This window comes from Narcine bancroftii, chromosome 10 (genome assembly GCF_036971445.1).
Source record: "Narcine bancroftii isolate sNarBan1 chromosome 10, sNarBan1.hap1, whole genome shotgun sequence".
NCBI lineage: Eukaryota > Metazoa > Chordata > Chondrichthyes > Torpediniformes > Narcinidae > Narcine > Narcine bancroftii.
Window position 1 is genome coordinate 103,269,182 of NC_091478.1, and position 25,931 is coordinate 103,295,112.

Below are 25,931 nucleotides of genomic sequence, written 5' to 3' on the forward strand. Positions count from 1 at the left end.
GTGAGAGAGTGAGTGAGTGTGAGAGAGTGTGAGTGAGAGAGTGTTGGGCTGACTGGAAGTGTGACCCTGCGCTGTCCTGCGGGCCGCTGAGGATGTTCCCTGGCTGAGACCCGCCGCTGACACCTTTGCAAAGTTCTGTGCGTCCGCCCGGGACAGCAGTGAGAGTGCGGCGGGACGGGGAGGGGAGGGGAGGGGAGGGGTCTGGCCAGGGGAGGGGAGGGGAGGGGAGAGCAGCCACTCCATTTCTCCCAGCCAGCATGAGTGACAAAGAAGCGAGCGTTCCCGTGTCCAGGAAGCACCGGCTGATGGCAGCCGTGTCGGCCGGGGAGCGCAGCCCGGGACGCCTGCACTGCTTCATCTGCGGGGGTCGCATCAGCCCCGGGCGGGAGCAGAGGCTGCAAGTGCGGGCCAAGTGGCCGGGCTCGGCTCGCCTGCCTTACTTCCCGTTCCTGTCGCAGCAGGAGCCGGCTCCCGGAGCCCGGGAGGTGAGCGCTGACGGCCAAGTGCTGGCCTGCGCCGTGTGTCGCTGCTTCCTCGCCGAGCAGTGGCTTTCGTTCGAGAGGTCCCGCACGCCGCTCGACAAGCGCATGTACTGGCTCAAGCGGCCGCACCAGTGCGACGGCCGCGGGACGTCCCGCGAGTGGAACCCCAGCCCGGCTGCTCTGCCTCCCGGCCCCGACTCCGACTTCTCCTCCCTGTCCGAGCAGGAGCTCTCCGAGTCGGAGCCAGGAGCCCCGCAGCCCCGCTCCCCCGAGCCCGGCTCCTCGCCCTGCCCAGCCGGGTCTCTGGTGGTCATGAGCAGTTCGTCCCCCTCGGCCCCTCGCGGCCCTTCCGACAGCAGCGGCGGGTGGTCCTCGGGAGACGAGAGGGTGCCCGCGGCTGGCAGGGAGAACGGGCACCCCGAGGGGTCGGGGGCTGCGGGGCTGGGTGGCGGAGGGAGCCCGAGCCACTGGGCATGTTTCATCTGCGGTGCCCGGCTGGTCCAAGGCTCCCGGCATTTGGTGCACGTCCACAAGCAGGAGAACCGTTCGGACCAACCTTTCTTCCCCTTCCTATGGCTCCACTACCCTCCCCCTGGGGCCTGTCCCCTCAGCCCTGAGGGCAGCACCTGGGTCTGCTCCTTCTGCCACGTCTCCCTCCTGCAGCAATGGCAGGGATTTGAGCTGGCCAAGGTGCCAGTGCTCCAGCGTCTCTACGTGGTGCCCCTGAAAGCTGCCTCCCCCGATGAGCAGAGGGGCTGTTACCTGTGTGGAGAGGACTGTGGCGAGTCGATGAGAGCCGTCTCCTCCAGAAGGCTGGCTGCCAGCTCCCCTGATGGGCCCATGTACTTCCCCTTCATTGACCTCCTGCCCTGCCCGCCCAACGCCAAGGCCAAGACTGAGTGTGGGGAGGTGTCCTGTTGCGAGAGGTGCCACGGCGTGCTGGAAGGGCTGTGGGGAGCCAGTAGAGGGCCGGAGAGAGAGGAAGCCCTCTCCTCGGCGCACGCCTTCCTCAGGAGGTACCTGCAGGTCAACTCCATCCCTACCCCCGTCACCCGTTTGCCAGTCAAGGCCGGTCACCTGCCCACCTGCCCGCTGTGTGGTACCCAGCTGGAAGCTGGCCGGGAGTTCCGACTCAGCATCAACCCACCCAGTCGCCATGGAGACCGTGAGGCCTTCTTCCCCTTCCTGGCCTCTCGCCATTGGTCGGCCCGGGCGCACCCGGTGGAGTCGTTGGGTGTGGTATCTGCTTGCATTCTGTGTTACAATGATCTCCTGGAGCAGTGGTGGCGTGGCAAGAACTCTCAGCATCCAAGCAGTCCATGGTCTCGGCAGTACAAGGTGGAGACGTTCGTCTGCTTCTTCTGCAGACAGGAGAGAAGGCGTTACCTCAGTCTGAAAGCGGTGACTGTAGTCCGACTTCCAATGTTCCTGTACGCCCCTCGTGTGGCTGACACGCTTGTGGTGGATGATGGCAAACAATTGACAATTGGCACGTGTGAAGATTGCAAAGCCTCAGTCCTGGTTGGGAACTCCATCAAACAAAGGAGCCAAGTGGATTCTCTATCACCATCTCAGAACTTGAAGGTAAGCTGTGCATTCTATTAACTTGTGATGGTCTTGGCGATGTAGCAGTTATATGACTGAACTAGAAATTCAGAGAGCTGGAACAACAATCTGGAAACCAGATTCAGGTTTCACCTTGGTGGTTGGGACATTGTAAAATTCAATGTTAGCAATAAGAACATAAGAAGCAGGAGAAGGCGATTTGGCCTGTTCTCTGCCATGTAATATGATCATGGCTGATTTGACTCCACTTTCCTCCCTGATTATCATACCCCATGACTCGCCATTCCAAAAAAAAATCTCTTGCCAGCAGTGTAATCAACGAATGCACCTCCACACCTCTATGCCGTGGAGAATTCCAAAAGTTTGCGGCCTCGCGAGCGAATAAATTTCTCCCCTCTGTTTTAAATTGGAGACCCTTTATTTCTAAAGCAATGCTCCTTTGTTCTCAATATCCCTACAAGAGGAAACATTATCCTTGCTTCCTCCCCTTCCTTGCCTTAGAATTCTGCAAGTTTCAGTAAGTGTCCTCATTCTTCAGATCTCCAATTGGATAGGGATTAACCTGTTCACGATGTTCCATTCTACCATAGATTCCAATCTACCACCTCTGATGCAATTGTATTCCCCCTTTGACAAGAGGCTTTTTCAGGTGCATTCCACGCTAAGAATGCGCCTGAAGAAGCAGAAGCGGCTGCTTAAATTGCGGTTCAGGTGACAGCGTTTAAAGCGCAAGCTGGCCACCTGAAGGACACAGCTGCACAGGATGCGGCTCTGAGCGCACTCCGGCCAGTGTCAACTGTGATCAGCAGCCTGACCCTTTAACATCTGCTTTCAGGTGGCTGGGACAGCCACTGAGCTGAGCTGATTATGCCTCTCGGAGGAGGGTTACGTAGCTCGCCTCAAGAGCGTCTCCTGCACATTCAGGTGGCCTCAAAACAGCCGCATATTGCCTAAACGTGCCGCTTTGCATGTGGGGCAATTGGCCACCTGAAAGTGCCTAAGAAAATCAAAACTGGCCACAGTACGATCTCACCAATTTCCTGAAAAACATCCCCAACTTCTGTACTCTCTCTTTGCACTTAAATAAGAGGATTCCATTTGCCTTACTGAAATTTGAAATGAAAGGTTACGATCTGTGGGGTGTCCTGTAAAACGAAGGCCCATCATGGTGATGGATGGTTTTCAGAGAAGGTCCAATGCTGTTCTTGCTTTTTCTGCCCTGTGGCAATGTGCTGGACACTTTGTTCTGTGACAAGGTCCAGTGTGTGGTACCAGCCCACTAGGAGGAGATTAAAATGTTCACCAGGAGGGGTAATATTGTTGGCCTGCATTCCTTATATAAAACACATCTACTTGTCATTTAGAGAATAATTATGTGCATTAAGCAGGCCATATGTACAATACTCTCTCTGACTGATGTATTGAAAAACATTCTGTTTGGATAAGTGGAGATGGATGATGCTTGCATCTCCTTTGGGTTTTATTGGATTTTCCTTTTCTCAAGGATTTCAAGTCTGCACAAATGGTGCTGAATTGACTGGACATGAACTGTCTGAGAGTTATATCAGCAGTATGACTGCACCTGAAACCAAGGTGTTGGGAAAGTTGTCCCATTGTGATGGCAGTGGGTGGGTACACCCTGCATTCACCTCGGAAATGATGAAGTGGTGATCACCTTGATGCAGGGCTGGAGTGTTGTGTTATCGGAAAGCTTGCTTCATCAGCTCCAGATGCCTCCTCTGTCTAATTCATTCAGGGCTCTGGTGGTGAGTGCTGTCAAAGAGTGTATTGATGATTATCAAGGTAATCCCATTGAGTGGATGAAGCTAATCAGTGATGTAAAAGATAAATGATCTTCGGAATGAGGAAACATGGTGAAATATGCTTTGCAAGTTGTATTGATGCTATTTAAAGTTAAATCAGGATTCCAATACGGTGGCATGTTACATTAGAGCCATTGGTGCCTTGTAAGAACTTGTTTCTCTTTGCTCCAAATTATTTCAGGGCTGGTATTCTTCACAGAAAGCTTACGAGATTGGTAGATATCAGACAAGCTGTCATTTTAACTGTTCTGTGATGTAGTAGTTCTCTCCTTGTGAGCCAGGTGCTTTGTCCATCCTTGCTCTGGGTATGGTCTTGTGACATGGAGAAGTACATTGCAGCAATGTGCTGCAGCGGGTGGGTGTATTTTACATACAGCCGGACATATTTTGCATTGGTGATCCATTTGCCAAGCGTCACAGTGAAGCCCCTGACTGCCTGCCCACTTAGTTCTGAAGAGGATGTTGAGTTGTTGGAACTGAAGTACTGGCAGCTCCACCCATGAAAGTGAAATCAAAGCCGCCACAAATGAAGGTAGAGTGAGCTTCACAATGAACATTTTTTTTGCAGTGAACTGGGGCTACTGAAGCGAAATAAACTGATAACTTCACTTACATGCTGCACTGTGTTATTTTCACAATTCAGCATCCTGACTTGAGAGAATTGGCTCGTGTTCCAAAGTACTTGGCATGCATCTTGTTTATGAAACACTTTGGCTGCAGAGGCTCCCTAAGTAGAAGAAAGCACTTTCCTTTTTTATTAGATATGGATCTTTTACGAGAATCTCCAAGTGGTGCTCTGTCCACTAGGGCAAGGGTGACCGTTAGCCTTCAGTCCACACTGGCTAAATGTCATTGCCTGCTGCAAATGATCATGGTTCAGATAGAGTTTTTGCAAACATACTTGATCTTGCACAGTGTATGGTATAAATATTTATTCACCTTTCCACGGAGAGTTAAGCTGGGAAATGTTTTCCCTGTGTCTGCGGCTACTATTAATTTGATCATCTCATAACACAACTTGATGGTTTGTGATAGTTGCCACTTCTGTTCCACTGGTGGTGGGGGGGGGGGGGGGGGGAGGGGTCAGGGGAGAGAGAGAGTAATTTTGGTAATCTCCAGGGATGCAGTGCATTGAGCAATGTAGGGGATTTTTAAATATACTTCACTCACAACTAGAGACCTTCACACTGGGGAAACAGTTTGCTGTATCTTCCTTGAAAGTGGAATGTTTAACATCAAGCAATTAACATTTGTCTAATTTCAAAATCAAATAACATTTAAATGGAACAGGTGTAGACCCTTCTGCCCCAGAACTCTGCTGAGCACTTCATTACATCTTGACTCGACTTGCCTACCTAATTCCAAATGCCTAATATGCTTGCCGAACAATATCCTTGCATTTTGAAATCAAAAGTTTTTTGGAGGAGAGAATTGTTTTTTTTTTGTCCTTCATTCTGACTTTCTTTCTGATGGTCTGTTGTAAAATTTAAGATGGTTCTCTTGCCCTTGATTCCTCTCTGTTCAATAAATTGTTCTGTCTTCAACCTGCTAACGTCTCCTGATATTTCAAATCTCATCAATCAGTCATGCCATTTAAGTTCTGAGGAATTTAAGTCCAATGTAATCTCTCTTAAAGCTGTGCTGCTCCCTCTCCAAAGGCCAGTACATCCTTTTATATGAAATGTAAATACTAACTATGAGAAGGTAACTCTCCCCATGGGTTATTCCCACAGACCATCCCATGGTCTGTAACCTCTGCTCCAAGTCCAAATCTATCCACATTGATTCTCACTCCCCTGGCTTGTGCATCTCTGAGAAATACGCAAGACTCGGTTTCCATCACCTTCCGAGAGAGTTCCAAAGACTTGTGATCCTCGGAGAAAACAGTTCCCCTCAACTCTGACTTGAGCGGACCCTTGGGTTTGAGCAGTGATGGGTAGTTCTGGACTCCAAGCACAAAATAAAACATCCTCTTCACATCCACCCTTTCAAGACCCCTGTGGTAAGACCTCGGGTGCAATACCAAGTATTCCTAAATCTGGGGGAAGGGTGAAGGACTAACCACAAACTCTCACCATCCCCCAAAACAATTATTAAGCTTGTTCATGGGGAAGAATGCTTACATTTAAATTCCAGTCCAAATCTCGATGGAACAAATGCATTAATACGGGCCCCATCTCTCCTTGTAACACCTGGGATCATGCATTTTTTTTTTTGTTTAAATTTGCACTGCCTTGTGTAGGTGGAAAGGAAAAAAAAAATTCCACAGCATCTCAGAGCATGACAACATTTGAAAGGAGTGTTTAAATGATGTTGAGCTGGTTCATGCAAGCCATTGATAGCTGACAACCTTTCCAACAAGGATCTTTGGAGAGCAATTGGAAGCCTTGGAGGCTCTCCTCTTTTTTTCTCTATTCTGCATTGGATAACTGGTAGCAAAGAACAGAAGAGGTTTAACCCTCGCTCATACAGTTCAGTAGCAGAGCGCACATTTAGCCTTGAGTATGTTTGTAAATTGCTTCTTCTGTAGTAGCTCGTCCCTAGGGGGTGAGAGGAAGTAGGGATGGGGCGGTGGGGGGGGGGGGGACTGAAAAAAAATGCCTGCATTTCAGGATTATTATCTGGAGTTTGCAGACAGTTGCTGTGTGCGGTGCCGAAACGAGGCGTCCCCGCAACACTTTAGCTGCGAAGTGGAAATGGAAATTCCAGATGTTCAGATTTGTCGCCCACTTTATTCAATCCAAGCCCTCGGACAAGGGAAACGGCTGTTAACAATTAGAAATAAATATCGTTAACAGCGATGGCCCAATTTTGGGCTTTGGTGAGCTAATTATTAAAAATCGATATAATTGTAAGCGTGCAATTTTAATGTATATATGTATCCTAACATTGCAACATTGCACCCTCTACTGCTGACAGATACCATTACAGGGTAAATCGCATTGAAGGGATGTGTGCATGTCAGGGAGGGAGTTGGGATAACACTGAGTTTCAGCACAAATTCCTGAGTCATTAATTTTACCACAGGGGGAATTTGCAAGGTTGCAGATTTATTGTTCTGACGATTTCCTCCAGTAACATTTTCGAGTGTTGGAAAGCGGGAATCGTTACATCTAGTCAGTCATCTCTGGGTGAGATGGTATGTAGAATGTTAGGAGCAGGGTGAGGCCACTCCATCCCTCAAGCCTGGCTTGCCTTTCAACATAATCTCTGCTTGTCTGCCCCCGGCTTCGTCTCCTCTTCCACGCTGGTTCTGTCCTTCAATTCCTTAACCTTTCCTTGAAAAAATAAATCTATCTACCTTTAGTGACATAAGCCCCTTTTCCACTGGCACCCTGGCCCAGGAATTAACTGGGAATTTACTGGGACAGGGTCCAGTGGAAAAGGAGCATTGTCCAAACCCCGGCCTCAAATGATGTCATTTCATACCAGGGATTAACCGTCTCTACCCCTATTTGTATCCGGTGTTTGCTGACGCCAGTGTGCTGTTAAAACAAGTGGAAAAGGGACAGCAGAAGATGGAATACTCTGATTCCCTGGGGATGAGTTGCATTCAGTGGAAAAGCAATTAGTGTCCCAATAAAGGGTGGCCCAGTGGAAATGGCACAAAGGGCTTCCTATCCCGGGACAGCCCATTAATCGGGATGCCAGTGGGAAAGGGGCATCCCACTCTTCCAAAGTAAAAAAATTATAGAGGTTCATTGTGAGTGGTCTCTATGCACCTCTGCTTTAAATTATAGAACGTGAAGCTATGTCCAACATTCAGATTTGTCCACTGGTCGAAACTTCTGGTTACCTACCCTGCTATACTTCCTTAGACCTTGTTTCAATTATACCTTGGCCATTTTGCTAAAATCCAGAAAATATAGATTTTTATTTTGTTCACTCTTCGGCAACCCTCTCATCCCAGGAATTGGTTTAAAGAAAGGGATTCAAAAGTAGGCACAGATCTCCAGGTACAGCATCACCAATGCATTGCAACACAGTGGCGTCTCCAGGGTTGGTGTCACCCAGTGCGTAACTCATGGTGTCACACCCCCCCTTCCCCCCTCCTGTACCAGACCACACAGAATCCTTAGTAAATGCTATTTGTATTAATGTAACTTGTAAATTGGAATTTCCATAGATCACTGAATTTAATGGCAGGAGTAGTGAGATAACAACTTGAAAAGTTGAATCAGAATTATTGCCATGAACAAGTCATGAAATTCAGTGTTTTTGTGGCAGCCTCATGGTGCAAACATTCATATTATAACCATCTTATAACATTACTATAAATTTAAAAAAAAATATTAGTGCATGAAAAGTAAGGCAGTGTCTTTGGTTCAATGAATATTCAGGAATGTGATGGCAGTGGGGAAGAACCTGTCCTTGTGCCTTTGTGTGCTCATCTTCAGGCTCCTGTACCTTCTTCCCCGATGGTAGCAGAGTGAAGAGGGCATGGCCTCGGGGGGTGGGCGTCTTTGAGGATAGAAGCCACTTTTTTTAAGACACCGCCTCATGTCGATGTCCTTGATGGAGTGAAGTCTGGTGCCTGTGATGTTGCAGGCTGAGTTAACAACCCTTTGGAGTTTATTCTTGTCCTGAGAGTTGATACCTCTATACCAGGCAGTGAGGCAACCAGCCAGAATGCTCCCCACGGTACACCTGTAGAAGTTTACAAGAGTCTTCAGTGACATACCGAATCTCCTCAGATACCTCACAAAGTATAGCCACTGATGCCTTCTTTGTGATTGCATCAACATGGAGGATCCAGGACTGATCTTTGGAAATGTTGACACTCAGGAATTTTAACTTCTTGACCCTTCACTCGATGGGGACCAGGTCATGTTCCCCTGTCTTCCTTCTGGTCCACATTCATCTCCTTGGTTTTGCTGATGTTGAGCGCAAGGATATTGTCATTACACTATTCAACGAGCTGATCTCGCTCTCTCCCGTGCGCTTCCTCATTGCCGTTTGTGATTCTGCCAACAACTGTGGTGTCATCGGCAAATTTGTAGACATCATTGGAATTGTGCCTGGCCACACAGTAATGGGTGTATAACGAGTAGAGCAGTGGGCTAAGCACACACCCTTGGGCTGAGCCTGTGTTGATCATCAGTGAGTCGGAGGCATTTTTTGCAATTCGTACTGACTGGTTTTCTGATCCAGTGGCAGAGGGGGTACAGAGGCTTAGAGTTTGTAGCTTCATGACCACCACTGAGGGAATAATAGTATTGAGGCTGAGCTGTAGTCTATGAAGAGCAGCCGTATGTGTGAGTTGCTGTTTTCGAGGTGAGTGGAGAGCCAGCGATATTGTATCTGCTGTGGAGCGACTGTGACGATAGGCAAATTGCAGCGGGTCCAGATCTTTGTTTAGAATTATACCTTTAAGTTACAATGCCACACATTTACAAAGTTTCATTTAGTTAGAGTGAAAATTCAGCAAGAAAACAATAGAATTCAAAATAAAAAATTTTAAGAACTACATAAAAATTGTTGATTTTAATGTTAAACTTTATTGTTACAGAAGATGCATTTAATGGATTAAGTTCACATAATCAATAATGGACCAAATAATGAAGAACTTGTCGACAAATGCATATGGAAATATGCTCATAAATGAAATAGTTACCACAATATTGTAGCTAAAACACCAGAAAATTGAACAAAGCAGCAACTATACAAACACCAGCAGTAACGAAACCAACAGCGTGTGATTGTGGCCCCTGCAGATGAAACCAGGTGATTCGAAGCGTTGTTTTCATTGGACGATAGTGACAGCTCTGACCGGAGCACATTAGATAGTTCAAAAAGAAAACTAGTTTTAGCCTTGTAGGTGCATTAATACGTAAGATGGGCTTACAAAAATTGTTTTTGTTGTTATAAACTAACGACAACGACAGGGATATTTTTAATTAAAAGAAATTCTTTTGAAACACTGCACAAAAATTTGATAAACAGTCATTTTGGTGTCACCGCCTCTGATGGTATCACCTGGTGCAGCCTGCATCCCCCTAGTGATGCCAGTGTTACAACAATATCTGCCTAAAACCAAGACTACATTTGTATTTGCCTTCTGAGCTATGTTAGCTGCCTGCTCACCCCTTGCGATTTCGTATGCAAGAACACTTGGATCCTTCTTCTCGCCTGCAGTGTTTCTCTGTTTTAGGTGATGATCCATCTCCTAGATTCTTCTTATGAAAGTGCATGGTCTTGCACTTTCTTGTATTACGCTCAACTTGGCAAGTTTTCACCTCCTCCATCTGTTATCTGTTGCAAAATCCTAATAATCTAATTGCAAAATCCCCTTCCATCTATTTTTGTGCCTTGGAGAACTTGTACTCTGCTCCCTCCTTTCTCCAGAAATGATCACAAATAGTTGAAGTCTATGAATTGATCCATGGAGCACTCCACAAGTCACCTCCTTCCTGCCTCGTACAGTCACATTTATTCCCTGTGATAATCCAATCTTAAATCCATGCTAACACATTTCCATTATTCAATGATTGTATCTGACTCACTTTAAAGTGAAACCAAAGGAACTGCTCACACTAACCATCTGAGACTCGTATTCACAAAACAATATTTATTCGTTTATTTATATGAATACTAGCATCGAGTCCACGCTGCTGAAGATCCAGCTGCGCTGGATGGGTCACGTCTCCAGAATGGAGGACCATCGCCTTCCCAAGATCGTGTTATATGGCGAGCTCTCCACTGGCCACCGTGACAGAGGTGCACCAAAGAAAAGGTACAAGGACTGCCTAAAGAAATCTCTTGGTGCCTGCCACATTGACCACCGCCAGTGGGCTGATAACGCCTCAAACCGTGCATCTTGGCGCCTCACAGTTTGGCGGGCAGCAACCTCCTTTGAAGAAGACCGCAGAGCCCACCTCACTGACAAAAGGCAAAGGAGGAAAAACCCAACACCCAACCCCAACCCACCAATTTTCCCCTGCAACCGCTGCAATCGTGTCTGCCTGTCCCGCATCGGACTTGTCAGCCACAAACGAGCCTGCAGCTGACGTGGACTTTTTACCCCCTCCATAAATCTTCGTCCGCGAAGCCAAGCCAAAGAAAGAGTTTTGCATATGTATTGTTTGTCTGCATGTGTGTGACGTCTGGTTGTGTGGTCCATGTGGTTTGCACCGAGGACCGGAGAACGCTGTTTCGTCGGGTTGTATTTGTGCAATCAAGCGACAATAGACTTGACTTGACCCAACCCTTTCACTACCAAGATGAGCATTCTCTCCTCCATTACAGGAGGACTTTAAGGATTGGCTTCTAGCCACTACTTCTATATTGATGATCACCTAAGTGTTTTCGTACCAGAAACGTGTCAGTGCAATTTTTATTTTGGAAAGGATTAAAATGGCAAACTGCCTCTGGAAACCCCCCGTCTGATCCAGACTAAATAACGTTTTCCATGTTATTCTACATCATGGAAGTAGCTACATTAGGCTCCGTGACTTTGTAATATTTCATCATAACATTTTTGACGCTTTTGTTGAATGTTTAATTCAAAAAGACCTAATTTTTCTTCTGAAATCAGATTGGGGGGGTTCAACTCCAACTTCAAAATGCAGGAATGTTGTTGCATTGCTGGAGTTGCTGTGTTTTGGATGAGGTGTTAAAATCGATGTGGTCTGTCTGACATACTCCAGAAGAGAAAACTATACTCTACCCCTTTGAGGGGTTGTGACACTAGATTATTGATCTATTGACTATTGACTGAGAGACGTGGCCCCTTCCTCATTGATCATCAGCACCTTTTCACATTAAATCCTATGCTAATTCCATTCTCCCTCAATTTCTTCCAGATTCTACCATTCATCAATAGCTGATAATCCTACAAAAGCTACTAGGAAATTTTAAATTCAAGCAATTTAATAATAAAGTTGTAAGCAGTGATGGTGGGGGAGAAAAATCATCTGCTTCAATTATGTAAGGTTGGAGGCCGGTGACCAGTGGTGTGCCTCAAGGATCTGTATTGGGCCCATTGTTGTTCGTTATATACATTAATGATCTAGATGATGGGGTGGTGAATTGGATTAGTAAATATGCAGACGATACTGAGATAGGTGGAATAGTGGATAATGAAGAAGGTTTTCAAGGATTGCAGAGGGATTTGGGCTGCTTAGAAAAGTGGGCTTAAAAATGGCAGATGGAATTTAATGCTGATAATTGTGAGGTGCTTCATTTTGGTAAGAAGAATCAGAACAGGACATATGTGGTAAATGGGAGAGCATTGAGGAATACAGAAGAGCAGAAAGATTTAGGAGTAACGGTACATCGTTCCCTGAAGGTAGAAACTCACGTGAATAGGGTGGTGAAGAAGGCTTTTAGTATGCTGACCTTTATCAATCATTGCATGGAATATAGGAGTTGGGAGGTGATGTTGAGATTGTATAAGACGTTGGTGCGGCCTCATTTGGAGTTCTGTGTGCAGTTCTGGTCGCCTAATTATAGGAAGGATATAAACAGAGTGGAGAGAGTGCAGAGAAGGTTTACCAGAATGTTACCTGGGTTTAAGCATCTAGAGTCTAGGGAGAGATTGGACAGATTAGGTCTTTATTCTTTGGAGCGTAGAAGGTTGAGAGGGGATTTGATAGAAGTATTTAAGATTATGAAAGGGATTGACAGAGTGGATGTGGATAGACTATTTCCGTTAAGAGGAGGAAAGATTAAAACAAGAGGACATGAGTTAAGAATTAAGGGGCAGAGGTTTAGAGGTAACATGAGGGGGAACTTCTTGACTCAGAGAGTGGTAGCCGTGTGGAATGAGCTTCTGGGAGAAATAGTGGCGGCAGAGTCAATTGTATTATTTAAGAAAATGTTGGACAGGTATATGGATGAGAAGAAGATGGAGGGTTATGGGCATTGTGCAGGGAGGTGGGACTAGAGAGGGGTGTTTGGTTCGGTGTGGACTAGAAGGGCCTAATGGCCTGTTTCCGTGCTGTAATTGTTATGTTATGTTACTTTGGGGAAGGAAGTCTGCCATTTTCGCTGGGTTTGGTCTTTGAAGCCACAGCAATTTTTTTTAAACCCCTCTGCCAGCTGAAGTCACTTGGCAATTCTTGAGGAGTTACAAATGGGCTACAATTACTGTTCTAGTCAGTCAAACACTTGTCCCATGAACGAATAAATAATATGATGAGCATTTTCCATTTGTGGTTGTCGGCAGTTTGCCATTTATGCTTCATGTTGGTCAATAGATAAATGTGTGACAAAAGCAGTATCTACCTTGCAAGTTTGAGAGGTCTCATGTGTCACTGAAAGGCCATTCAGCTTCTGATAGCAAGTTCTCCTCCTACTCTCGCAATTCATTATAAAACATTGTCCACTGCTGTGGACAGGAGCAATGTGGCCACAATTTGATACTGAAGTCATTGAGAGTGGATAACTCATGCAGCAGGATATTAAAATCTTGTATGCAGGAGGGTTTTTCCAGAGTACCTATTGTTTGCAGGATTTCCAACTGTTCTGCGGAATTGTGGCATGTTGTCAAGTCAGATTTCAGTGCAGCGCGATGAAGAATGTGTGGACGTTTTTGCTTCCAAGTGAGTCTTGCAATCCTGCACTCCCGATGGAGATGTCATACTCCAAGGGAGCATATGTTAGTGATAGAATTACGGCATTGATATCTGCAAAAACATCCGAAGAAAAATTAATAGTTTGATTTCTTCCAAACTTTTGTTATGTCTGAAGAGTGTATTTTGGGCTGTACTACATGCAGCCATCGTTGGTCACTTGCCTGTCGGCAGTAACAAAATGCATCAACTTCTTCGTTATTGGTGAAAGAGCACTTTGAAACAAATTCACAAAATAATTCCAGATAAATGCACCAAGATTAGTCCAGTTTATAACTGGGAATCCAACCAGAATGGCTTTGGTTTCTGATTATAATTTATGACATTTTTCCCAGATTTAAAAAAAAAAGGTCCCATACTAGAGGATGTGCATTTAGGTTGAAGGGAAAGTTAAAGGAGATGTGCTGAGCAAGTTTTTTTTTTTACACAGAGTGGTAGTTACCTGGAGCAGACTTTCAGGGGTAGTGGTGGAAGTGGTACAATAAGAGCATTTAAGAGGCTTCCCGGCAGATGTCAGGAGTCGAGGGATTTGGACAAACAGCACACATTTAAGTTGGGAATCCACTTGGGCTGAATCTCTGTTCCTGTGCTGCACTATCCTATCTTCTAAGAACTAATGTGATTTGTACCAAAGTGGATAGTCTGATGCTGGCAGGGGTTCATTCCTCAGATTAGCTCTCTTGAGAACTTTGGAGAGTTTTTAAGAACCCTGTTCCCAGTTGCAGTCTTGCAGCCAAGTTAGAAGACGATGGGTTTGTGTCGCACTCCTGAGATTTGGGCATATAATTCAAACTGCCTTTCCAATGAAGAAGTGCTACATTTTCAGTTATGTACTTTTTGAGATTAACTCAGAGTAAAAATATATAGCAGTGTCATTTTTGTTTTCTTGCATTGGGGACCAAAAACTAATTTTAATCTTTAAATGGTCTAGAGATGAGATTACTCATAGAAAGGTGGTTTGTGGATCAGGGATCCTTTATTGATCACGATTTGGCAACATTTGTTGTGCTGTTCCACCCATTAAGATGCTGTCTTCTTCCACCCTGCTCTCGTCCTTCAGGATGCTGTGGCACATCAAGGCTATACAAGTTATCAGTAACCCACACCTTAGAATCCATGAGAGTCGTCCCGCTGACTCCTCCCACCTCTCTCCATCTTTGCATCCATTCCAGGAGGTCTGTCTGATCCTGTGGCTCTCGCTTCATATTTCAAGCATGAGCACGATTGGATAAAGGCCAGCCCGATGCATGGTACTTGTACAGAATCCTCCATCAAGGTCCCCTGGGTTTCAACAGTCTTGCAGAACATGGGGGTTCTAAATGATCTGAATTTGATCAGGATGATGTTTCCATTTAACACAAAAGGGTGAATAAAATCCTGCTCTGATTGTGACAACAATAACCAGGGTGAAAAAGAGGGTAATTCTAGCAAATTAATTGTCACATGCACAAGATAAAGTGATAGATTGGTTTTAGAGCAGACCAATAGACTTCCAGGGCATCGATAACAAGTAAGACACAGTACAAAAGTGAAAAGTCAGAGAAAGACAGAGGGATCAGCTGATATGGAGCAAAAGCAACATAATATTACTATTATGGGGTTCATTTAGGAGTTTGATAATAGCAGGAAAGAAACTGCCTTCAACACAAAACTGGGGGAGATATATTCCCTTCATAAGGAAATATTTGGAGGTTTACGAACCTCGGTCTCAAAAATATTGCAAGAAAATTGATAAGTACATCTGGGAGTTGACTGAACATGATAAGTTGAGCCATTATTCCCTTGCTCTTGACTTTCTCCAATCCAGGAATATTATTGACATGATGTCTGGGAATAGTTTCATGTTTGAGATCTTGACTTCAGATTTACGAATGTTTTATGCTGAAACTTCAACCACTTGATTTTATTACTGCCTTGTAATCAATCCCAGATATGATTTCTTTTTCTCTCTTTTACATTCCGATGTTAAAAGTTATCTTCCCAGAAAGTGAAATAATCATGGCACTGGCAGTGCGGAAAGTGAGGATGACGGGCAGCTGCCACGTGGAGCCCAAGGGAGATGAAGTTACGGGTGTGGAATTTTCAGCCGCCTGTGTAAATATCAGAAGCCACATGGGACCACTTTCAGGTTGTTGGCTCACCAAAGTTCCAGTTCTTCCAATATGTAACCCTTTATGCAGGGTATTTAACAACAGGGGCATGAATCAACCATTCAGGCCATTGATCTTGAGTGGCATTTTGACCAATCTTCACCTAAATTCCATTATCTTCTACTGTAAGATATTTGGGTCTTGAAAGTATTTTTGTCCCAGACTCTGTGGGGGAAAATGTTCCACCTTAGAGAGAACACTTCCTGCTTTAGTCGCTGTAGATCTTGGTGTGTACATCACTGAATATTCACAAACAGGAGGAGGCTGTTTGGCAGTTTGGGAGAGAGCTGCCCAACTGAATCTTCTCTTCCAACACTGCAGGTCCCAGCTCCACTGCACATCCCAGTACTCATCAGACACAGTGAGACCATCTGTTACAGAGAGATTTTTTATCTCACCTCTTGGTTTTGACTTCTCTGTAAAGAGAGTGATGCTCTTCAAAGAACAAATTTGTTGTCAGACTACATGCATGACATCACATACAACCCTGAGATTCCTTTTTCCACGCTGGCCAGGCAGAATTTCTACTTATTGCTGGAAATGTTAGCAAAGAAAGAAATGTAAACAAACTGACTGTGTAAAAACAGAAAGAAAATACTCTAATGTGCAAAGTCAGTCTTTAAAACAAATCTCTTGTTGAGGAGTCTGATGATGGAGGGTAGCAACGGATCCTGAACCTGGTGGTGCGAGTTGTCGTACTTGTGTACCTCTTACCTACTTTGCACTTAGTTTTTGACTTCTCTGTAAAGAGAGTGATGGCATTCTATCAGAGGCACTCAGAATTTTACTTGCCTCAGTTAAATGTGTCTTTTGTCCCCTTCTGTTCCAAAGGAAACAAATTCAGTTCATCCAGTCCTTCCTCTCAGCCACAATTGTTCTCTCTTGGCACCACCTTTGCACCCTCTCCAATGCAATCACATCTGTCCTGTGGGGCCGTGATCAGAACTGTATGCAGTGTGCAGATGTTGTCTTAAAAAGTGCTCCTGTGCCTTGGTGAAAAAGGATCTTGTCTGCTTTTTGACCGTCTTTAATTGTCCTTCCTTCTTGACATACAATCTAAGGTTCCTCTTTTCCTTCCACATCACTCAATATCTTCCCATTAAGTTCCCTCCTCACACTTTATATTAAACACCAAAACTAGTTAGGCGATAATTTCTCTGTGCCTATGCATTATATAAAAAAAAAAGCCTGAACTTTAAAATTCTATCACCTTCTGAATTGTCTCTTATGGTTCTTTTCTCTTGGTGGGATTGAAACAAGTCCCATTAATACCGTAGAGAAATTACAGTAGTGAATTACAGGTAGTGTAGGGGTTAGCGCAATGCTATGAGAGCACCAGTGACCCGAGTTCAAATCCAGCACTAGCTGTAAGGAACCTGTACATTCTCTGTGTGTCTGTGTGGGTTTCCTACAGGTTCTTTGGTTTCCCCTTACTCTTTAAAACGTACGGGGTTTGTAGATAACTATGTATTTGGGCACATGGGGAAGAAGGACCAGGTATGGTGCTGTATGTCCAATTTTTTTTTTAATGGCACCACTTAACATTGAGATAACATTTTCTACAATCACTCTGGAACTTGTATTATCAATGGACATCTAACTAAGGGTTATTATTTGCTTCCATGTTTCTTGTGCACTGAACCTACAAGTATGTTTGTGATCAGGAGTATGTTCTTGGCAGCTTAATTCTCAGATTCTTCAAACCTTGTTGGGGATTGAGATGCATAAACACTCAATTTATGCATGGTTAATTCGAGGAATTCCTGCTGTAAAGGTGGAAGCCCATTGGTTGAAGCTGCAATCCAATGGTTGGGCAAACGGCCAGGTTTTCCCTCCAATGCAGTGTGGGGAGAGCACCACACTGAGAGCAGTATTGCCTTTCAGATGGGATGGTTAGACATTTTTCCCTTTGAGAATCTGTCTCATTATGAAGGAATCGTCAATATAATTAATTTGAAAAATCTCCACCCTGAGAGAACTCGCCTAACATTTTGAATAATACTGATAGTTTTAAGATGGATGAATATGTTTCAAAAGAAAGAAGCCAAGATATGTTGATGAGATTATTAAGTATTAAGATGTTTAAGTGAAGTTAACAGACTGGCATAGCCTAATTGACTGAATACCCTTTTTCTGGGTGTGCTATCTCATGGAGCCTGTATCAGTGGCTCAGATTTGGTGATAGTTTCATGCAGACACTGAAGAGAGCTCTGGGTGACCCAGCAGGACAGTTGAGAAATGTATTATTTCTTATTTTCCTCCCTTTCTCCCCCAGAGTTTCTCTGCTTGTCTAGATGCCAACAACAAGCTTGTAAAATGCTACTATGTGATGAATGGTGACCACAGATTGGCATCCAAAGGCTCTATTGCATTGTGTATTCTCGGTCAGCCGTTCTCAATGGGGCCCACAGCACGCTTAAGGGAGGGGACGGACAGAAATTTTTTTTTAATGTAGTTGGTTGGAGAGAAGTATGGAAGAAACCAACTAAACTTGACTACTTCACAGGAAAGGGGTCCCATTAACTTTGAGCAGAGTCTAAAGTGAGCCTCAGCCAAATAAAGGTTGAGAACAGCTGATCTCGATGTTGCACATGCTCGCACTCTTGCAAGTCTTGAGCATGCATGGATAAAAATCGGAAAAAAGAAAAGCTGAAATGATGATTAAACATTGAGTTCCAAACTATCAACAAGATCTGTACGCATGCCAAATAGTCTTACGGTGTTGTAAATGATGGCCATTTTGTTTTGATATTAAGTATTTAGTCCTCCTTCTCGAACTTACTGTGCAAGAAGTTATTGAGGGCAGGCATTGTTATTTGGTCTATGTGCTGTCAAAGAGATTCATCAGATAATGGGAAGTGGGCCAGCAATCAGTCAACGATGAAAAGGAAGTTGTTCAAGGGGCAGTGCTTTCCTTCTCTTTTGCAGTGACCATGAATTCTGAAAAGATTTTATTGGGAGGCAGATATTAGACACCATGCTAAAATCAATTCTTGTAGGTATTGCCAGTTCCAGTTTGATGAGGTTGGCTTGAGTGGAATGATTCACTGGTGCTGAATAGGCAACGGTTTTACTGGAGAAAAAAAAAGAGTCCGCAAAGGATTATGTTATTCTGCACATTGAGCCTCCCCATGACACTGACATGAGAAGGGGTTTGCCAAGTTTGAGCTGACTGAGGAGTCTCATTCATCAGGGCTGCAGGGGGAAATTATGGATGTTCTATCCATTCCAAAAAGAAGTCAAATTCCCAGCTCGTTGCATGCATTTGGAAAATTGGCTCCAGGCCTCGCAGGGAAATTGTCAAGAGGATGCTGGCTTTGTTACTGTGCACCATGAGCTGAATTCTACATTGTCCAAATCCTGCTGGGAATCCTTCAGGAGCCAATTGAACAATGACTGGAGCAGCATGCCAAGCGTAGCTCAGCTGGGCAGCACTAATTATGGAGGTTGTGGATACCAGTGCCTCTCACTGCACTGAGAGTGACACTGTCCTTTGAGAGATTTTAAAGAGAGGAATGCATATCAAAATCTCAGGGTGTTTGTCAAAAATGATGAGTGTGACTGACAGATCTTTTGAGATGTTCCTCTTTTGGTTGAAGAAATGGCCACCATGTTTGGCTGAGTAACAATTTCAAATGTATAGAGTGGTTAAAGACAGAAAATCACAGCGGGCAAAATCAAAAATCGACTTTCAGTCGTTTTCTGTGTTTCATCCTTCGTTTCTGGCTGATAATAAGCTGGATTCTCCGAGGCCAGCCCCTTGCTTCACAGTTGTGTCTTGCGTTTGCACATTTGCAACCTGGCAGCTTTCAATGCTCTGCTGCTATTGGTGGTGTGGACACTTCTGCAAAGCAAGGCAAGCTGTGAACAGGAACTAGCTGTGGTAACTGTGGTCTGGCCCAGGGACCACCTAGATGGCTTAAAAGAAGATAAATTAGTCTAAAGTAGGTAAATTCCTCTCTGCAGGAAGTTCCTAAGGGACTCGATTTTTAAATGTCTCCCCACCTATCTCCTCCTTGTAAAACAAACTCTTTGTTTGAGATTCTGTGGAAACATTCTGAAGTCAGGGGTCCAGAACTGTTCACAGTTCTCCAGGGATGGCCTCTTGCATATCCTGTGCATTTGGAAATTCAGTCCATTCCTGTGTCATATTTATTTCTTTTTTTAATTTACATCTTTGTAAATTACAATTTAGATCTGTTTTGGACTGCAGCGGATCTCACTGGCACATAAACTTGTGGAAGGTCCAATATTCTGGGCATTTTGACCCAGTAATGTTCCAACTAAAGGACTGCTGGATGCCAAATGGACTTAATGCCAAGCTTTCAGGGCAGAGATGAACACCATGAAGTTCCACCACTGAATCTGAGGGTTTAGTGACTTCAGTTCATGAACAATGATTAAAAGAGTCTTAATTGTGGTTTCCAGTCTCATTTCCATATTGTGGGAGAGACCAACAGCACTTGAGAGAGTCCCTTGTGGTTACAAAAAGTGCACGCAAGCTTTCCACACACAGTGGCAGAGGTTGGGGAATAAGCCACAGGGGGAAGTGAATGCAACTCAGGACGTAACAACATACGCTTAACTTCCCTCCCCTCCAGTGACTCCGTCCACATCTCCTGCAGCCTGGTGAACCCAACCCAGCCAACATACAGAAGGACCCATTACACTCTTCCCATCGTGGAGAAGGTTTAAGAGTGTAAAGGTGTACATCAATGGGCTTAAAGACAGTTTTTCCCCCTCCCCACACAGTTATCAGGCTCCTGAACTAACCCAAAACAGTGCTATAAAGCTGCCCTTAGTGCCAATTCATGTATGTTCCTTTTCTTTTTTTAATTTTTTTAAAATTTTTCACACTATGAATCAAGCTGACCAAAATACACTCAAACATTTCCCTCTTGAATATACACAGTGTCATTTTCTCCCCTTTTCCCCCTCCCTTCCCTCCCTCCTTCACCTCACTCAATGTTCAACATATATGATACAATAAACCCATTAAACAATGTCATCACACAATGAAAATAAACAAGAAAATTGTGTTATCTACTTTTACATACTGGGTCAGTTCATTTCATCATCTTCTCCTTCTGTCATTTTAGGTGGTGGAGGTTCGCGCTAGGACTTCTCTGTTGTGTCCCATGTACGGTTCCCAAATTTGTTCGAATACTGTGACTTTATTTTTTAAATTATATGTTATTTTTTACAATGGAATACATTTGTTCATTTCCATGTACCATTGCTGTATTCTCAGGCTCTCTTCTAATTTCCAGGTTGACATAATACATTTTTTTGCTACAGCTAAGGCTATCATGATAAATCTTTTTTGTGCTCCATCCAAATCAAGGCCAAGTTCTTTACTTCTTATATTACTTAGAAGAAAGATCTCTGGATTTTTTGGTATGTTGCTTTTTGTGATTTTATTTAATACCTGATTTAGATCTTCCCAAACTTTTCCACTTTCTCACATGCCCAAATAGCATGTAATGTTGTTCCCGTTTCCTTCTTACAGCGAAAACATCTGTCTGATACTGTTGGGTCCCATTTATTTATCTTTTGGGGCGTGGTGTATAGCCTGTGTAACCAATTATATTGTATCATGTGTAACCTCATGTTTATTGTATTTCTCATAGTTCCGGAGCATAGCTTTTCCCATGTTTCATTCTTTATCTTTATGTTTAGATCTTATTCCTATTTTTGTTTGGGTTTACAGTTTGTTTCCTCGTTCTCTTTCTCTTGCAGTTTGATGTACATGTTTGTTATAAATCTTTTAATTATCATTGTGTCTGTAATCACATATTCAAAACTGCTTCCTTCTGGTAACCTCAGCCTGCTTCCCAATTTGTCCTTCAAGTAGGTTTTCAGTTGGTGGTATGCAAACATTGTACCATATTTGCACTTCATTTGTTCAAAAGATAATAATTTATTTCCCGAAAAACAATTTTCTATTCTTTTGATCCCTTTTCTCTCCCATTCTCTAAAGGAAAGGTTATCTATTGTGAAAGGGATTAGTTGATTTTGCGTCAATATTAATTTTAGTTATTGACAATTTGTTTTTTTCCTTTCTATGTGAATCTTCTTCCAAATGTTGAGCAGATGGTGCAGTACTGGTGAATTCCCATATTGCACCAGCTTTTCATCCCACTTATATATATATAGTTTATGTTCAGGTACCTTCTCCCGTATTTTATCTAGCTCTAATCTGGTCCAATCTGGTTTTTCCCTTGTTTGATAAAAATCTGATAGGTATCTTAATTGTGCTGCTCTATAATAATTCTTAAAGTTTGATAGCTGTAAGCCCCCTTGTTTGTACCTTTCTGTTAATTTATCTAGCGCTATCCTCGGTTTCCCCCCTTTCCATAAGAATTTCCTTGTTATTTTCTTTAGCTCCTTGAATTTCTCTGTTAGGTGAATTGGCAATGGTTGGAATAGGTATTGTATCCTTGGGAAGATATTCATTTTAATGCAATTTACCCTTCCTATCAATGTTGGTGGTAAATCTTTCCAATGTTCTAAGTCATCTTGTAATTTCTTCATTAATGGCTGATAATTTAATTTGTATAGATGGCCTCAATTATTATCTATTTGAATACCTAGGTATCGGATTGCTCGTGTTTGCCATTTAAATTGTGATTCTTTCTTAAACTTTGTTTAATCCTTATTATTCATTGGCATCGCTTCACTTTTATTTGCGTTGATCTTGTACCCTGATACTTCTCCATATTCATTCAGTTTCTTATGTAATTCTTTTATTGATAATTCTGGTTCTGTTACGTATATTATGACATCATTGCAAATAGATTGATTTTATATTCCTTCTACTTTATTTTTATCCCTCTTATTTTATTTTCTGTTCTTATCAGTTCTGCCAATGGTTCTATAGCTAACGCGAACAGTGAGGGAGATAGTGGACATCCCTGCCTAGTTGACCTGCTTAATTTAAATTGGTTTGATATATATCCATTTACTGTCACCTTCTTCGCCAATGATCCCTTATATAATGCTTTAATCCAATTAATATATTTCTCTGGCAGGTTGAACCTCTGTAGTACTTTGAATAAATAATTCCATTCTACTCTGTCAAAGGCTTTCTCTGCATCTAAGGCAACTGCCACCATTGGTGTCTTGTTTCCTTGTACTGCATGAATTAAGTTAATGAACTTACAGATATTGTCTGTTGTTTGTCTTTTCTTAATAAATCCAGTTTGATCTAGTTTTACTAGTTTTGGTACACAGTCAGCCAATCTGTTTGCTAATAGTTTAGCTATTATCTTACAACCAGTTTACCTATCTCGGCTGCACCATTTCATCAGATGCAAGGATCGACAATGAGATAGACAACAGACTCGCCAAGGCAAATAGCGCCTTTGGAAGACTACACAAAAGAGTCTGGAAAAACAACCAACTGAAAAACCTCACAAAGATAAGCGTTTACAGAGCCGTTGTCATACCCACACTCCTGTTCGGCTCCGAATCATGGGTCCTCTACCGGCACCACCTACGGCTCCTAGAACGCTTCCACCAGCGTTGTCTCCGCTCCATCCTCAACATCCATTGGAGCGCTTACATCCCTAACGTCGAAGTACTCGAGATGGCAGAGGTCGACAGCATCGAGTCCACGCTGCTGAAGATCCAGCTGCGCTGGATGGGTCACGTCTCCAGAATGGAGGACCATCGCCTTCCCAAGATCGTGTTATATGGCGAGCTCTCCACTGGCCACCGTGACAGAGGTGCACCAAAGAAAAGGTACAAGGACTGCCTAAAGAAATCTCTTGGTGCCTGCCACATTGACCACCGCCAGTGGGCTGATAACGCCTCAAACCGTGCATCTTGGCGCCTCACAGTTCGGCGGGCAGCAACCTCCTTTGAAGAAGACCGCAGAGCCCACCTCACTGACAAAAGGCAAAGGAGGAAAAACCCAACACCCAACCCCAACCAACCAATTTTCCCCTGCAACCGCTGCAATCGTGTCTGCCTGTCCCGCATCGGACTTGTCAGCCACAAACGAGCCTGCAGCTGACGTGGACTTTTTACCCCCTCCATAAATCTTCGTCCGCGAAGCCAAGCCAAAGAAGAATCTTATAATCTGTGTTGAGTCGAGATATTGGTCTATACGATGCTGGTGTTAGTGGATCTTTCCCCGTCTTTGAGATTACTGTAATTATTGCTGTTTTGCATGAATCTGGCATGTTTTGTGTTTCTTCAATCTGGCTCATTACTTCCAGGAGAGAAAACATGTCTTTAAATGTTTTATAGAATTCTATTGGGAATCCGTCCTCTCCTGGCGTTTTATTGTTCAGTAGATTTTTTAATATATCCTGTATTTCCTCTATTTCAAATGATTTTATTAATTTGTTTTGCTCCTCTTCTTGCAATTTCGGTATTTCAATTTTAGCTAGAAACTCATCTATTTTGTCTTCTTTCCCTTCGTTCTCAGTTTGATATAATTGCTCGTAGAATTCCTTGAAGTTTTCATTGATCTCTGTTGGGTCATATGTAATTTGTTTATCCTTTTACTTTTTTTTTAAATTTTTTTATTTTTCACACCATAAATCGTTTATCCTTTTACCTTGATGCCAATACCATTCTTTTAGTTCTGTCTTAAGCTGCCAAGCTAGTATTTTGTGCATTTTTTTTCTCCTAGCTCATAATACTTCTGTTTTGTCTTCATTATGTTCTTCTCCACCTTGTATGTTTGTAGTGTTTCATATTTTATTTTCTTGTCTGCCAATTCTCTTCTTTTTGTTGTATCTTCCCTTGTTGCTAGTTCTTTTTGTGAACTTACTATTTCCCTTTCCAGCTGTTCTATTTCCCGATTGTAGTCCTTCTTCATCTTAGTTACATAACTTATTATCTGCCCTCTGATAAACGCTTTCATTGCATCCCATAATATAAATTTTACCTTCACTGATTCCATATTTATTTCAAAGTACATTTTAATTTGTTGCTCAATGAATTCTCTAAAATTCTGTCTTTTAAGTAGCATGGAGTTTAATCTCCATCTGTACGTTCTCAGTGGGATGTCCCCCAGCTCTATTGCTAGTAACGGGTGAGTGATCAGATAACAATCTAGCTTTATATTCTGTTTTTCTAACTCTCCCTGAGATGTGGGCTGACAGCAGGAACAGGTCTATCCTTGAGTATGTTTTATGTCTACCCGAATAATATGAGTATTCTTTTTCTTTTGGGTGTTGTCTCCTCCATATATCCAAAAGTTGCATTTCGTGCATCGATTTAACCATAAATTTGGATATTTTGTTCTTTCTGCTAGTCTTTTGTCCAGTTTTGTCCATCTTTGAGTCCAAATTAAGGTTAAAGTCCCCTCCTATCAGTATATTCCCCTGCGTATCTGCAATCTTTAAAAAGATATCTTGCATAAATTTTTGATCCTCTTCATTGGGTGCATATACATTGAGCAAATTCCAAAATTCTGAATATATCTGACACTTTATCATTACATACCTCCCTACTGGATCTATTATTTCCTCCTCTATTTTGATTGGTACATTTTTATTGATTAATATAGCTACTCCTCTGGCTTTTGAATTATATGATGCTGCCATTACATGTCCTATCCAATCTCTCTTTAATTTCTTGTGTTCCACTTCAGTTAGATGCGTTTCTTGTACAAATGCTATATCAAATTTTTCTTTCTTCAGTAAATTTAACAGCCTCTTCCTTTTGATTTGCTTATGTATTCCGTTAATATTTATAGTCATATAATTCAACATGGCCATTTCATACTTTGTTTACCTCTCATTTCCGCTTCCTCATCACCACCTTTCCCCGTATGTATGTTCCTTTTCATTGTATTGTATACTCTGTGTATTTCACACAGCTGTATGAATGTTACAGATAACCTGTTGGTCTGTTCGCAAAAGACCCCTTCTCACTGTACTAGGATTTTATTGACAAAGAAATTGAAACTTAAAACTTAACGGATCATTATAGAACTGTAGAGCTCTTGGCCTTTGACAACAGAAGGGGGAGTGGAAAAAGTGATCAGGTTCCAAGAGAGTGATCAGGTTCCGTACCTGTTGAGATTGTATCTGGATAAAATAGCCATTTGGCCTTGGCTATCATGACCAGGGCTGTGGGTGAAATAATGGAGGGTGTTTTACTGTACATCTATGGATTCTCAGGGAGGCAGACCATCTATTCTCAACCCTTTTATTTGGCTCTTTCCCCCCCACTCCCCCAACCCACCCCAACAACCCCAGGACAATGCTGAAAGTTTATGGGTCCTCTTCCCTGTCACACAGTCAAGTTTTGGTTTCTCTCCTACCAACTACACAAAAAAAACCACAAAAGAATTATGTAGCGTGAGGTGAAAAGAAATTC

The 25,931-nt window shown here is 43.2% G+C and overlaps 1 protein-coding gene across 1 annotated transcript in view; it reads left to right on the forward strand.

Moving 5' to 3' along the window:
- The first annotated feature begins 257 nt into the window (after positions 1 to 257).
- Positions 258 to 25,931, forward strand: part of gse1b (Gse1 coiled-coil protein b) — a 622,818-nt gene continuing 597,144 nt past the window's right edge. The window contains exon 1 of the mRNA XM_069902129.1: positions 258 to 2,066. Coding sequence (XP_069758230.1) covers positions 258 to 2,066 — 1,809 coding nt within the window. The remainder of the gene's footprint in view (positions 2,067 to 25,931) is intronic.